At 40.8% G+C, this 14,836-nt stretch overlaps 1 protein-coding gene across 2 annotated transcripts in view; it reads left to right on the top strand.

The window, feature by feature from the left end:
* The first annotated feature begins 509 nt into the window (after positions 1-509).
* Positions 510-14,836, top strand: part of LOC139749116 (RNA-binding region-containing protein 3) — a 75,447-nt gene continuing 61,120 nt past the window's right edge. The window contains exons 1-2 of one of the 2 annotated variants that reach the window (XM_071662709.1): positions 510-628; positions 10,984-11,135. In XM_071662709.1, the coding sequence (XP_071518810.1) occupies positions 10,999-11,135 (137 nt within the window). In that variant the 5' untranslated portion in view covers positions 510-628; positions 10,984-10,998. The other variant, XM_071662710.1, reaches the window with a different exon arrangement.

Here is a 14,836-nt window from a genome sequence, read left to right as displayed (position 1 = left end):
GATATATATTTAATAATAATAATGATAATGATAATAATAATATTAGTAATTATAATTTTCATTATCATTATCATTATAATTAGTCATTATTATCATTAGGAATGTAAGTCCAATCCAGTAAGAATATAAAACTACTCTGCAAAGTACTGTTACACCCACCAACAAGTTAGCAAAATATAATATACAGAATGCCATGATCTGCAGCCAAAAATATTCAAGGTCAATAGATGCTAATAATGTTTTTATTTCATCAATTCACGAAAGACTTTACAGCCGCAAGTACGATCTTTATCGCTCCATCGTGTTTGTTGTTATTGGTGTGTGGCCGCATCCTCATAACCAAGGAAAGTCAGATTCTAACCTCCCACATAACCTCAGATAGTCTTGTTTACAATTATTGACTGTGAATGGTTAGCATTCTTATATTCATTGCACCTAATGTATATTCGTTAATTAGATTTTATTCTCTGTTCAGCTGGGATATCATGCATAAAAGATTTAGGTTTTGGAGGCGTCAGACATTACAGCAACTAAACGCACCATCTAAGGTTGTGTTGTTGATAGTAAATAAAAGTCTGGCTGCATGGGGTTGATTATATGAGTTACAAGCATACCTCTAACAACACAGGTAAAGAGGTAGCACAATCATTAGAGGCAACTGTGTTACATATACCATAAGTGGTAGCAGACGAACTATGTTCTCCGTAGAAAAGAAAAGAAAATCGGAATTGTAGAAAGATTACCCTCTTTGCGTCACTGTATAATTGAAGCGATTGACTTTTCACAAATAAGGTTTGTTGCATATGGATCGAGGTTCCAGTAACTTTGCATCGAAACTAACTTTAAGAAATAGATACTTTTGATGAAGGTCTTTAATATGATTTGTGTTTAGCGCCGCTTTGAAATTCCCTTTAAGAAATGGTTACTTACGGTTATATGTGCTTTATATAGTTCTTTGAGATTACAGAAATACATGCAGAGGATAGTTTGAAGCATTATTTTGAAAGACATTAGGTAAAATGAGAACAGGTATGTATACATGAATCATGTAGAAATAGACAATACACTTGCAAATGCAACAATGGAACCCACAAAAAACCTTCCGTTGTATAAAGAATGAAATTAGAAAAAATCAATGTGTCATGATAAGAATCATCATGTGTTGTCTTTGTGCATCCAACACCATGTTGACAGCGCATTTTCATAAGACTGGCTGCTACTTTCGATATAAATTACTGAAGATTAGAATAATTTATCAATGTCAAAGTAAAGTCTAAAGTTCCTTTAATTGTTTATAGAAGTGTATTACCTGCTTGTACAAGCATTACCTCCTTATTTTTCAGATATACTAATGCCTTCTTACTTAATGTAGTTCATTAGGGTTCCAAGTTTAACTCCATGGTTATATCTTTAATCACAACAAATTATGTGAATCACCTAAGCTATGGGTAGCTCTTTCCCGAAACTATTTTGGATACATGATTAAAATGATAAAGTATCTCAAAAGACTTGAAAGTCACATATTGAATAATCCACCCCGTTTTTCTCATTGCCACAGACATCACCTCACAACAGAAGTAGGCAAGATTGAGGCATGCACATGGTTTTTATTTCCTTAAAAAGAATATTCTGATTGTCTTATTTGTCCATTTTTACTGTGACTAGCAGGTGAGGATTTCATAGGACTTGTTGATTCATTTGTAAATGATTTTAAGCTATTGATATATAGCTGTTGATGGATAATCTTAAATTTTCCATCTGCTGAGCCCATAGCCACCATGGAATTATGTGTTGTAGGATAGGAATCATTACTCTGAGCAAGATTTCTTTGCAAAGACTCCAGATCGGATGCTGAACCTTCATTTATATGAAGAGAAATATATCATCTTGCAAAATATATATATATATATATATATATATATATATATATATATATATATATATATATATATATATATATATATTTTTTTTTTTTTGCTTTGTCGCTGTCTCCCGCATTTGCGAGGTAGCGCAAGGAAACAGACGAAAGAAATGGCCCAACCCACCCCCATACACATGTATATACATACGTCCACACACGCAAATATACATAACTACACAGCTTTCCATGGTTTACCCCAGACGCTTCACATGCCCTGATTCAATCCACTGACAGCACGTCAACCTCGGTATACCACATCGATCCAATTCACTCTATTCCTTGCCCTCCTTTCACCCTCCTGCATGTTCAGGCCCCGATTACACAAAATCTTTTTCACTCCATCTTTCCACCTCCAATTTGGTCTCCCACTTCTCGTTCCCTCCACCTCCGACACATATATCCTCTTGGTCAATCTTTCCTCACTCATTCTCTCCATGTGCCCAAACCATTTCAAAACACCCTCTTCTGCTCTCTCAACCACGCTCTTTTTATTTCCACACATCTCTCTTACCCTTACGTTACTCGATCAAACCACCTAACACCACACATTGTCCTCAACCATCTCATTTCCAGCACATCCATCCTCCTGCGCACAACTCTATCCATAGCCCACGCCTCGCAACCATACAACATTGTTGGAACCACTATTCCTTCAAACATACCCATTTTTGCTTTCCGAGATAATGTTCTCGACTTCCACACATTCTTCAAGGCTCCCAGGATTTTCGCCCCCTCCCCCACCCCATGATCCACTTCCGCTTCCATGGTTCCATCCGCTGCCAGATCCACTCCCAGATATCTAAAACACTTTACTTCCTCCAGTTTTTCTCCATTCAAACTTACCTCCCAATTGACTTGACCCTCAACCCTACTGTACCTAATAACCTTGCTCTTATTCACATTTACTCCTAACTTTCTTCTTTCACACACTTTACCAAACTCAGTCACCAGCTTCTGCAGTTTCTTACATGAATCAGCCACCAGCGCGGTATCATCAGCGAACAACAACTGACTCACTTCCCAAGCTTTTTCATCCCCAACAGACTTCATACTTGCCCCTCTTTCCAAAACTCTTGCATTTACCTCCCTAACAACCCCATCCATAAACAAATTAAACAACCATGGAGACATCACACACCCCTGCCGCAAACCTACATTCACTGAGAACCAATCACTTTCCTCTCTTCCTACACGTACACATGCCTTACATCCTCGATAAAAACTTTTCACTGCTTCTAACAACTTGCCTCCCACACCATATATTCTTAATACCTTCCACAAAGCATCTCTAATCAACTCTATCATATGCCTTCTCCAGATCCATAAATGCTACATACAAATCCATTTGCTTTTCTAAGTATTTCTCACATACATTCTTCAAAGCAAACACCTGATCCACACATCCTCTACCACTTCTGAAACCACACTGCTCTTCCCCAATCTGATGCTCTGTACATGCCTTCACCCTCTCAATCAATACCCTCCCATATAATTTACCAGGAATACTCAACAAACTTATACCTCTGTAATTTGAGCACTCACTCTTATCCCCTTTGCCTTTGTACAATGGCACTATGCACGCATTCCGCCAATCCTCAGGCACCTCACCATAAGTCATACATACATTAAATAACCTTACCAACCAGTCAGTAATACAGAGAGTATCATTAAGTTTTAGGGAGAATAAAAAGATGTTCTGGAAGGAGGTAAATAAAGTGCGTAAGACAAGGGAGCAAATGGGAACTTCAGTGAAGGGCGGAAATGGGGAGGTGATAACAAGTAGTGGTGATGTGAGGAGATGGAGTGAGTATTTTGAAGGTTTGTTGAATGTGTTTGATGATAGAGTGGCAGATATAGGGTGTTTTGGTCAAGGTGGTGTGCAAAGTAAGAGGGTTAGGGAAAATGATTTGGTAAACAAAGAAGAGGTAGTAAAAGCTTTGCGGAAGATGAAAGCCGGCAAGGCAGCACGTTTGGATGGTATTGCAGTGGAATTTATTAAAAAAGGGGGTGACTGTATTATTGACTGGTTGGTAAAAGAAGGAACAGAGAAGGGGGTCAGGTGAGGATATTCCCTCTAAGGCCCAGTTCTCTGTTCTTAACGCTACCTCGCTAACGCGGGAAGTGGCAAATAGTATGAAAAAAAAAAAATCCACTGACAGCACGTCAACCCCGGTATACCACATCGATCCAATTCACTCTATTCCTTGCCCGCCTTTCAACCTCCTGCATGTTCAGGCCCCGATCACTCAAAATCTTTTTCACTCCATCTTTCCACCTCCAATTTGATCTCCCACTTCTCCTCGTTCCCTCCACCTCCGACACATATATCCTCTAGGTCAATCTTTCCTCACTCATTCTCTCCATATGCCCAAACCATTTCAAAACACCATCTTCTGCTCTCTCAACCACGCTCTTTTTATTTCCACACATCTCTCTTACCCTTACATTACTTACTTGATCAAACCACCTAACACCACACATTGTCCTCAAACATCTCATTTCCAGCACATCCACCCTCCTGCGCACAACTCTATCCATAGCCCACGCCTCGCAACCATACAACATTGTTGGAACCACTATTCCTTCAAACATACCCATTTTTGCTTTCCGAGATAATGTTCTCGACTTCCACACATTCTTCAAGGCTCCCAGGATTTTCGCCCCCTCCCCCACCCTATGATCCACTTCCGCTTCCATGGTTCCATCCGCTGCCAGATCCACTCCCAGATATCTAAAACACTTTGCTTCCTCCAGTTTTTCTCCATTCAAACTTACCTCCCAATTGACTTGACCCTCAACCCTACTGTACCTAATAACCTTGCTCTTATTCACATTTACTCTTAACTTTCTTCTTTCACACACTTTACCAAACTCAGTCACCAGCTTCTGCAGTTTCTCACATGAATCAGCCTCCAGTGCTGTATCATCAGCGAACAACAACTGACTCACTTCCCAAGCTCTCACATCCCCAACAGACTGCATACTTGCCCCTCTTTCCAAAACTCTTGCATTCACCTCCCTAACAACTCCATCCATAAACAAATTAAACAACCATGGAGACATCACACACCCCTGCCGCAAACCTACATTCACTGAGAACCAATCACTTTCCTCTCTTCCTACACGTACACATGCCTTACATCCTCAATAAAAACTTTTCACTGCTTCTAACAACTTGCCTCCCACACCATATATTCTTAATACCTTCCACAGAGCATCTCTATCAACTCTGTCATATGCCTTCTCCAGATCCATAAATGCTACATACAAATCCATTTGCTTTTCTAAGTACTTCTCACATACATTCTTCAAAGCAAACACCTGATCCACACATCCTCTACCACTATATATATATATATATATATATATATATATATTTTCATACTATTCGCCATTTCCCGCATTAGCGAGGTAGCACTAAGAACAGAGGACTGGGCCTTTGAGGGAATATCCTCACCTGGCCCCCTTCTCTGTTCCTTCTTTTGGAAAAAAAAAAAAAAAAAAAAACGAGAGGGGAGGATTTCCAGCCCCCCGCTCCCTTCCCTTTTAGTCGCCTTCTACGACACGCAGGGAATACGTGGGAAGTATTCTTTCTCCCCTATCCCCAGGGATAATATATATATATATATATATATATATATATATATATATATATATATATATATATATATATATATATATATATATAATATCCATGGGGATAGGGGAGAAAGAATAATTCCCACGTATTCCCTGCGTGTCGTAGAAGGCAACTAAAAGGGAAGGGAGCGGGAGGCTGGAAATCTTCCCCTCTCGTTTTTTTTTTAATTTTCCAAAAGAAGGAACAGAGAAGGGGGCCAGGTGAGGGTATTCCCTCAAAGGCCCAGCCCTCTGTTCTTAACGCTACCTCGCTATTGCGGGAAATGGCGAATAGTATGAAAAAGAAAAAATATATATATATATATATATATATCCCCTGGGGATAGGGGAGAAAGAATACTTCCCACGTATTCCCTGCGTGTCGTAGAAGGCGACTAAAAGGGAAGGGAGCGGGAGGCTGGAAATCCTCCCCTCATTTTTTTTTTTCCAAAAGAAGAAACAGAGAAAGGGGCCAGGTGAGGATATTCCCTCAAAGGCCCAGTCCTCATCCTCTGTTCTTAACACTACCTCGCTAATGCGGGAAAAGGCGATTAGTATAAAAAAAAAAAATATATATATATATATATATATATATATATATTTTTTTTTTTTTTTTTTTTTTTATACTTTGTCGCTGTCTCCCGCGTCTGCGAGGTAGCGCAAGGAAACAGACGAAAGAAATGCCCCCCCCCCCCCCTACACATGTACATACACATGTCCACACACGTGTATACATACCTACACAGCTTTCCATGGTCCACCCCAGACGCCTCACATGCCTTGATTCACTCCACTGACAGCACGTCAACCCCTGTATACCACATCGCTCCAATTCACTCTATTCCTTGCCCTCCTTACACCCTCCTGCATGTTCAGGCCCCGATCACACAAAATCTTTTTCACTCCATCTTTCCACCTCCAATTTGGTCTCCCTCTTCTCCTCGTTCCCTCCACCTCCGACACATATATCCTCTTGGTCAATCTTTCCTCACTCATTCTCTCCATGTGCCCAAACCATTTCAAAACACCCTCTTCTGCTCTCTCAACCACGCTCTTTTTATTTCCACACATCTCTCTTACCCTTACGTTACTTACTCGATCAAACCACCTCACACCACACATTGTCCTCAAACATCTCATTTCCAGCACATCCATCCTCCTGCGCACAACTCTATCCATAGCCCACGCCTCGCAACCATACAACATTGTTGGAACCACTATTCCTTCAAACATACCCATTTTTGCTTTCCGAGATAATGTTCTCGACTTCCACACATTTTTCAAGGCTCCCAAAATTTTCGCCCCCTCCCCCACCCTATGATCCACTTCCGCTTCCATGGTTCCATCCGCTGACAGATCCACTCCCAGATATCTAAAACACTTCACTTCCTCCAGTTTTTCTCCATTCAAACTTACCTCCCAATTGACTTGACCCTCAACCCTACTGTACCTAATAACCTTGCTCTTATTCACATTTACTCTTAACTTTCTTCTTCCACACACTTTACCATATATATATATAGGATTGGCGGAATGCGTGCATCGTGCCATTGTATAAAGGCAAAGGGGTAAGAGTGAGTGCTCAAATTACAGAGGTATAAGTTTGTTGAGTATTCCTGGTAAATTATATGGGAGGGTATTGATTGAGAGGGTGAAGGCATGTACAGAGCATCAGATTGGGGAAGAGCAGTGTGGTTTCGGAAGTGGTAGAGGATGTGTGGATCAGGTGTTTGCTTTGAAGAATGTATGTGAGAAATACTTAGAAAAGCAAATGGATTTGTATGTAGCATTTATGGATCTGGAGAAGGCATATGATAGAGTTGATAGAGATGCTCTGTGGAAGGTATTAAGAATATATGGTGTGGGACGCAAGTTGTTAGAAGCAGTGAAAAGTTTTTATCGAGGATGTAAGGCATGTGTACGTGTAGGAAGAGAGGAAAGTGATTGGTTCTCAGTGAATGTAGGTTTGCGACATAGGTGTGTGATGTCTCCATGGTTGTTTAATTTGTTTATGGATGGGGTTGTTAGGGAGGTAAATGCAAGAGTTTTGGAAAGAGGGGCAAGTATGACGTCTGTTGGGGATGAGAGAGCTTGGGAAGTGAGTCAGTTGTTGTTCGCTGATGATACAGCGCTATTGGCTGATTCATGTGAGAAACTGCAGAAGCTGGTAACTGAGTTTGGTAAAGTGTGTGAAAGAAGAAAGTTAAGAGTAAATGTGAATAAGAGCAAGGTTATTAGGTACAGTAGGGTTGAGGGTTAAGTCAATTGGGAGGTAATTTTGAATGGAGAAAAACTGGAGGAAGTAAAGTGTTTTAGATATCTGGGTGTGGATCTGGCAGCGGATGGAACCATGGAAGCGGAAGTGGATCATAGGGTGGGGGAGGGGGCGAAAATTCTGGGAGCCTTGAAGAATGTGTGGAAGTCGAGAACATTATCTCGGAAAGCAAAAATGGGTATGTTTGAAGGAATAGTGGTTCCAACAATGTTGTATGGTTGCGAGGCATGGGCTATGGATAGAGTTGTGCGCAGGAGGATGGATGTGCTGGAAATGAGATGTTTGAGGACAATGTGTGGTGTGAGGTGGTTTGATCGAGTAAGTAACGTAAGGGTAAGAGAGATGTGTGGAAATAAAAAGAGCGTGGTTGAGAGAGCAGAAGAGGGTGTTTTGAAATGGTTTGGGCACATGGAGAGAATGAGTGAGGAAAGATTGACCAAGAGGATATATGTGTCAGAGGTGGAGGGAACGAGGAGAAGTGGGAGACCAAATTGGAGGTGGAAAGATGGAGAGAAAAAGATTTTGTGTGATCGGGGCCTGAACATGCAGGAGGGTGAAAGGAGGGCAAGGAATAGAGTGAATTGGATCGATGTGGTATACCGGGGTTGACGTGCTGTCAGTGGATTGAAACAGGGCATGTGAAGCGTCTGGGGTAAACCATGGAAAGCTGTGTAGGTATGTATATTTGCCTGTGTGGACGTATGTATATACATGTGCATGGGGGTGGGTTGGGCCATTTCTTTCGTCTGTTTCCTTGCGCTACCTCGCAAACGTGGGATACAGCAACAAAGCAAAAAATAAATATATATATATATATATATATATATATATATATATATATATATATATATATATATATATATATATATATATGTGGTGTTTAGGTCTACTTAACTAGTTCAAACATATGATTACCATTGTTTAGTTTATAATTTGTTTATGGATGGGTGTTTAGGGAGGGAAATGCAAGAGTTTTGGAGATAGGAGTGATTATGCAGTCTGTTGGAGTTGAGAGGGCCTGGGAAGTGTGTCATTTGTTGTTTGCCAATGATACAGCACCGGTGACTGATTCAAGTGAGAAACTGTAGAAGTTGGTGACTTAGTTTGTAAAAGTGTGTGAAAGGAGAAAGTTGAGAGTAAATGTGAATAATAGTAATGTTATTAGGTTCAATAGGGTTGAGGGACAAGTTAGTTGGGATGTAAGATTGAATGGAGAAAAATTAGTGGAAGTGAAGCATTTTAGATATCAGGGAGTGGACTTAGCAGCATATGGTACCATGGAAGCAGAAGTGTCACCAGATGGGGGAAAGGGTGAAGGTTCTTGGAGCAGTGATGAATGTGTGGAAAGAGAGAATGTTATTTTGTAGAGCAAATAAGGGTATGTTTGAAGGAATAGTAATCCCAACCATATCATATTGTTGCGAGGCTTGGGCTATAGATAGGGTTGTATGGAGAAGAGTTGATGTGTTGGAAATGAAATGCTTGAGGATAATAAGTGGTGTGAGGTGATTTGACTGAGTAAGTAATGAAAGGGTAAGAGAGATGTGTGGTGATAAAAAGAGTGTGGTTAAGAGAGCAAAAGAGGGTGTGTTGAAATGGTTTGGACACATGGAGAGAATGAGTGAGGAAAGGTTGACAGAGAGGATGTATATGTGTCAGAGGTTGAGGGCACAAGGAGAGACAGGAAACCAAATTGGAGGTGGAAGGATGGAGTGTAAAAAATTTTGAGTGATCGCTGCCTGAACATACAGGAGGGTGAGAGCTGTGCAAGGAATAGAGTGAATTGGAATGATGTATACCAGGATCAATGTGCTGTCAGTGGATTCAACCAGGGCATGTGAAATGTCTGGGATAAACCATGGAAAGGTCTGTAATAGAAAACGTACAGTTGAGGAAAATCACAGAACAATATTACACACGAAAGTCCACTAAATATACTGAGAAGGGCCCAGCGAGACTGTTATTGTTTGGATGTGTAATTGAGGTCAGATTCGGCTGGTCTGATTCTTTTAGACTTTTGTAACATTGGACTGTGTTCCTGATGTCCAGCAGTAGGACCATGTTCCTGATGCCCAGCAGTGGCAGACTTGGTAGCTTGTGGCGGGCCAATGACGTGTCCCATCCATCTCCATCCTTATTGTCTGGATGTTGATGACAGGTGCTTTCTGACATATGTGAATGGGTTCTCATACCTGTAGTCTCCTCCAGTCACTGCAACTAGTAATGATTTAGTGTTATTCACTATAATCTACTTTATTAGTCTCCTTCCATACTTTTGTTCATGATGTTTGATTCCACCTTTTTGTAAGTGGAGCAAAAGGCTGAGGCTTAGGGTGCAGTTTGTAAATCCAATTTACTTTATGTTCTGAGGCTGACAGTCCCCAATATTGCATAGGTACTCATATACCACATCAGTATGGTTCAAACTTCCAGAGCAACCTGCCATACACAAAAGTATGGTAGGCCTCTTTTTGCTCTCTTTTTCATCAATGCCAGTCTGTTGGGCTAGACTTGTTCCTTTTTCCATACATACTTCATATATCGATTTCCCTATTTGTACCTCTACGTACTTTTTCCTATTGCTTTTTTGTATTATATTATTTTCTCCAATTTTTTCACTCAAGCTTTGGCCTTAGTGAGGACTTCAGACCTTGTAACATAAAAGAAGAGATGGAGGGTTAACCAGAATTAAAAGATGGTGGAATTGAAACTCAGATATAAGAAAAAACTTTGATATTATTATTGCCAACACTTTAAGACCTTGGTTTGTAATGGGAAAATAGCTTGGACAGTGAAATAATGTGAGGGTGATTTTTTGAGGTTTGGCCATGTGGTTCAAAGACTGGATAAACTGAAGGATGAGAAAGTTAAGAGTGAGGTGAAGTAGTGCTAAGCAGTAAGTCGAGATGCTGTGAATATAAATAGGAGGTAACAAAGAATATACTATATTTGAGTGAAATAGATGGAAATACATATACAGGAAGAACAAAAGTAAGACAGAGGGACAGATTGAGGGAGCCCATATATGGGGAGTTTGTCTTGATGAAATGCAAAGAAGTATTTACATATGGTACCCATCAAAGCTGTTTGGGAGAATCTTTTTGGGATATTGATTAAGGTGCACAAGGAATTGTTATTATAGTTCAGATATATACATATAACATTTCAGATTTGAGATAACAAGATGCCAAACATCCTTCAAATTTGGTCCTTTGAGAAGACAATGACTGACAAGGACAAGGAAGAACTTTTGAAACATTTCGGAGCTGTGAATGTTAAGCATGTTGCTCGCCATGGCAAAAACGTTGTTGCACTTGCAAGGTAAGGTCTGAACGAGTGAAACAGGAGTGTGCACAAAAGTGTGTGTATATTATCTCGTTTATCTAACTCTGTCTATCTATCTATCTATATATTATTATTATTATTATTATTATTATTATTATTATTATTATTATTATTATACTTAGTTGCTGTCTCCTGTGTTAGTGAGGTAGAGCAAGGAAACAGATGAAAGAATGGCCCAACCCACTCTCATACACATGTATATACATAAACACACACACACGCACATATACATACTTATACATTTCACCGTATACATACATATACATACACAGACATATACATATATAAACATGTACATATCCATTCATGCTGCATTCATCCATTCCTGTCGCCACCCCTCCACACATGTAAACCCCCCCCTGTGCACGTGCGTGCGAGTAGGCTAAGAAAAGAAAACAAAGGCCACATTCATTCACACTCACTCTCTAGCTCTCATGTGTAATGCACCAAAACTACAGCTCCCTTTCCACATCCAGGCCCCACAAAACTTTCTGTGGTTTATCCCAGACACTTCACATGCCCTGGTTCAATCCACTGACAGCACATCCACCCCAGTATACCACATCCTTCCAATTCACTCTATTCCTTGCACGCCTTTCACCCTCCTGTATCTTCAGGCCCCGATCGCTCAAAATCTTTTTCACTCCAGCCTTCCACCTCCAGTTTGGTCTCCCACTTCTCATTCCCTCTACCTCTGACACATATATCCTCTTTGTCAATCTTTCCTCACTCATTCTCTCCATGTGACCAAACCATTTCAATACACCCTCTTCTACCCTCTCAACCACATCCTTTTTATTACCAGACATCTCTCTTACCCTTTCATTACTTTCTCGATCAACCCACCTCACATCACATACTGTCCTCAAACATCTCATTTCCAACACATCCACCCTCCTCTGCACAACCTTATCTATTATACCCCATGCCTCACAACCATATAACACAGTTGGAACCACTATTCCTTCAGATATACCCATTTTTGCTCTCCGAGGTAGCATTCTCGCCTTCCACACATTCTTCAACACTCCCAGAACCTTCGTCCCCTCCCCCATCCTGTGATTCACTTCTGCTTCCATGGTTCCATCCGCTGCCAAATCCATTCCCAGATATCTAAAACACTTCGCTTCCTCCAGTTTTTCTCCAAACTTACTTCCCAGTCTACTTGTCCCTCAACCCTACTGAACCTAATAACCTTGCTCTTATTCTCATTTACTCTCAGCTTTCTTCTTTCACACACTTTACCAAACTCAGTCACCAACTTCTGCAGTTTCTCACCCGAATCAGCCACCAGCACTGTATCGTCAGCGAACAACAGCTGACTCACTTCCCAAGCTCACTCATCTATAACAGACTGCATACTTGCCCCTTCTCCAAAACTCTTGCATTTCCCTTCCTCACAACCCCATCCATAAACAAATTAAACAACCATGGAGATATCACATATCCCTGCTGCAAACTGACATTCACTGGGAACGAATCACTTTCTTCTCTTCCTACACGTACACATGCCGTACATCCTCAATAAAAACTTTTCACTGCTTTTAGCAACTTACCTCCCACACCATATATTCTTAATACCTTCCACAGAGCATCTCTATCAACTCTATCATATGCCTTCTCCAGATCCATAAATGCTACATACAAATCCATTTGCTTATCTAAGCATTTCTTACATACATTCTTCAAAGCAAACACCTGGTCCACACATCCTCTACCACTTCTGAAACCACACTGCTCTTCCTCAGTAGGATGCTCAGTACGTGCCTTCACCCTCTCAATCAATACCCTCCCATATAATTTCCCAGGAATACTCAACAAACTTATACCTCTGTAATTTGAGCACTCACTTTTATCCCCTTTGCCTTTGTACAATGGCACTATGCAAGCATTCTGCCAATCCTCAGGCTCCTCACCATGAGTCATACATACATTGAATAACCTTACCAACCAGTCAACAATACAGTCACCTCCTATTTTAATAAATTCCACTGCAATACCATCCAAACTCGCTGCCTTGCCAGCTTTCATCTTCCGCAAAGCTTTTACTACCTCTTCTCTGTTTACCAAATCATTCTCCCTAACCCTCTCACTTTGCACACCACCTCAACCAAAACACCCTATATCTGCCACTCTGTCGTCAAACACATTCAACAAACCTTCAAAATACTCACTCCATCTCCTTCTCACATCACCACTACTTGTTATCACCTCCCCATTAGCGCCCTTCACTGAAGTTCCCATTTGTTCCCTTGTCTTATGCACTTTATTTACCTCCTTCCAAAACATCTTTTTACTCCTTAAAATTTCATGATACTCTCTCACCCCAACTCTCATTTGCCCTCTTTTTCACCTCTTGCACCTTTCTTTTGACCTCTCACCTCTTTCTTTTATACATCTCCCACTCATTTGCATTATTTCCCTGCAAAAATCGTCCAAATGCCTCTCTCTTCTCTTTCACTAATAATCTTACTTCTTCATCTCACTACTCACTACCCTTTCTAGGCTGCCCACCTCTGACGCTTCTCATGCCACAAGCATCTTTTGCGCAAGCCATCACTGCTTCCCTAAATACATCCCATTCCTCCCCCACTCCCCTTATGTCCTTTTCTCTCACCTTTTCCCATTCTGTACTCAGTCTCTCCTGGTACTTCCTCACACAAGTCTCTTTCCCAACCTCACTTACTATCACCACTCTTTTCACCCCAACATTCTCTCTTGTTTTCTGAAAACCTCCAAAAATCTTCACCTTCACCTCCACAAGATAATGATCAGACATCCCTACAGTTGCACCTCACTGCACATTAACATCCAAAAGTCTCTCTTTCGTGCACCTATCAATTAACACATAATCCAATAATGCTTTCTGGCCATCTCTCCTACTTACATATGTATACTTACGTATATCTCTCTTTTTAAACCAGATATTCCCAATCACCAGTACTTTTTCAGCACATAAATCTACAAGCTCTTCACCATTTCCATTTACAACACTGAACACGCCATGTACACCAATTATTCCCTCAACTGCCACATTACTCACTTTTGCATTCAGATCACCCATCACTATAACCCGGTCTCGTGCATTAAAACTACTAACTCACTCACTCAGCTGCTCCCAAAACACTTGCCTCACATGATCTATCTTTTCATGCCCAGGTGCATATGCACCAATAATCACCCATCTCTCCATCCACTTTCAGTTTTACACATATCAATCTAGAGTTTACTTTCTTACACTCTATCACATACTCCCACCACTCCCGTTTCAGGAGTAGTGCTACTCCTTCCCTTGCTCTTGTCCTCTCACTAACCCCTGACTTTACTCCCAAGACATTCCCAAACCACTCTTCCCCTTTACCCTTGAGCTTCGTTTCACTCAGAGCCAAAACATCCAGGTTCCTTTCCTCAAACATACTACCTATCTCTCCTTTTTTCTCATCTTGGTTACATCCACACACATTTAGACACCCCAACCTGAGCTTTCGAGGAGGATGAGTACTCCCAGCGTGACTCCTTCTTCTGTTTCCCCTTTTAGAAAGTTAAAATACAAGGAGGGGAGGGTTTCCAGCCCCCTACTTCCATCCACTTTAGTCGCCTTCTACAACACGTGAGGAATGCCTGGGAAGTATTCTTTCACCCCTATCCCCAGGGATATATATATATATATATATATA

Source organism: Panulirus ornatus, chromosome 6 (genome assembly GCF_036320965.1).
Source record: "Panulirus ornatus isolate Po-2019 chromosome 6, ASM3632096v1, whole genome shotgun sequence".
Lineage (NCBI taxonomy): Eukaryota > Metazoa > Arthropoda > Malacostraca > Decapoda > Palinuridae > Panulirus > Panulirus ornatus.
The sequence above is the reverse complement of the archived record's forward strand: the minus strand, read 5'-3'. Positions and strand labels throughout refer to the sequence as shown.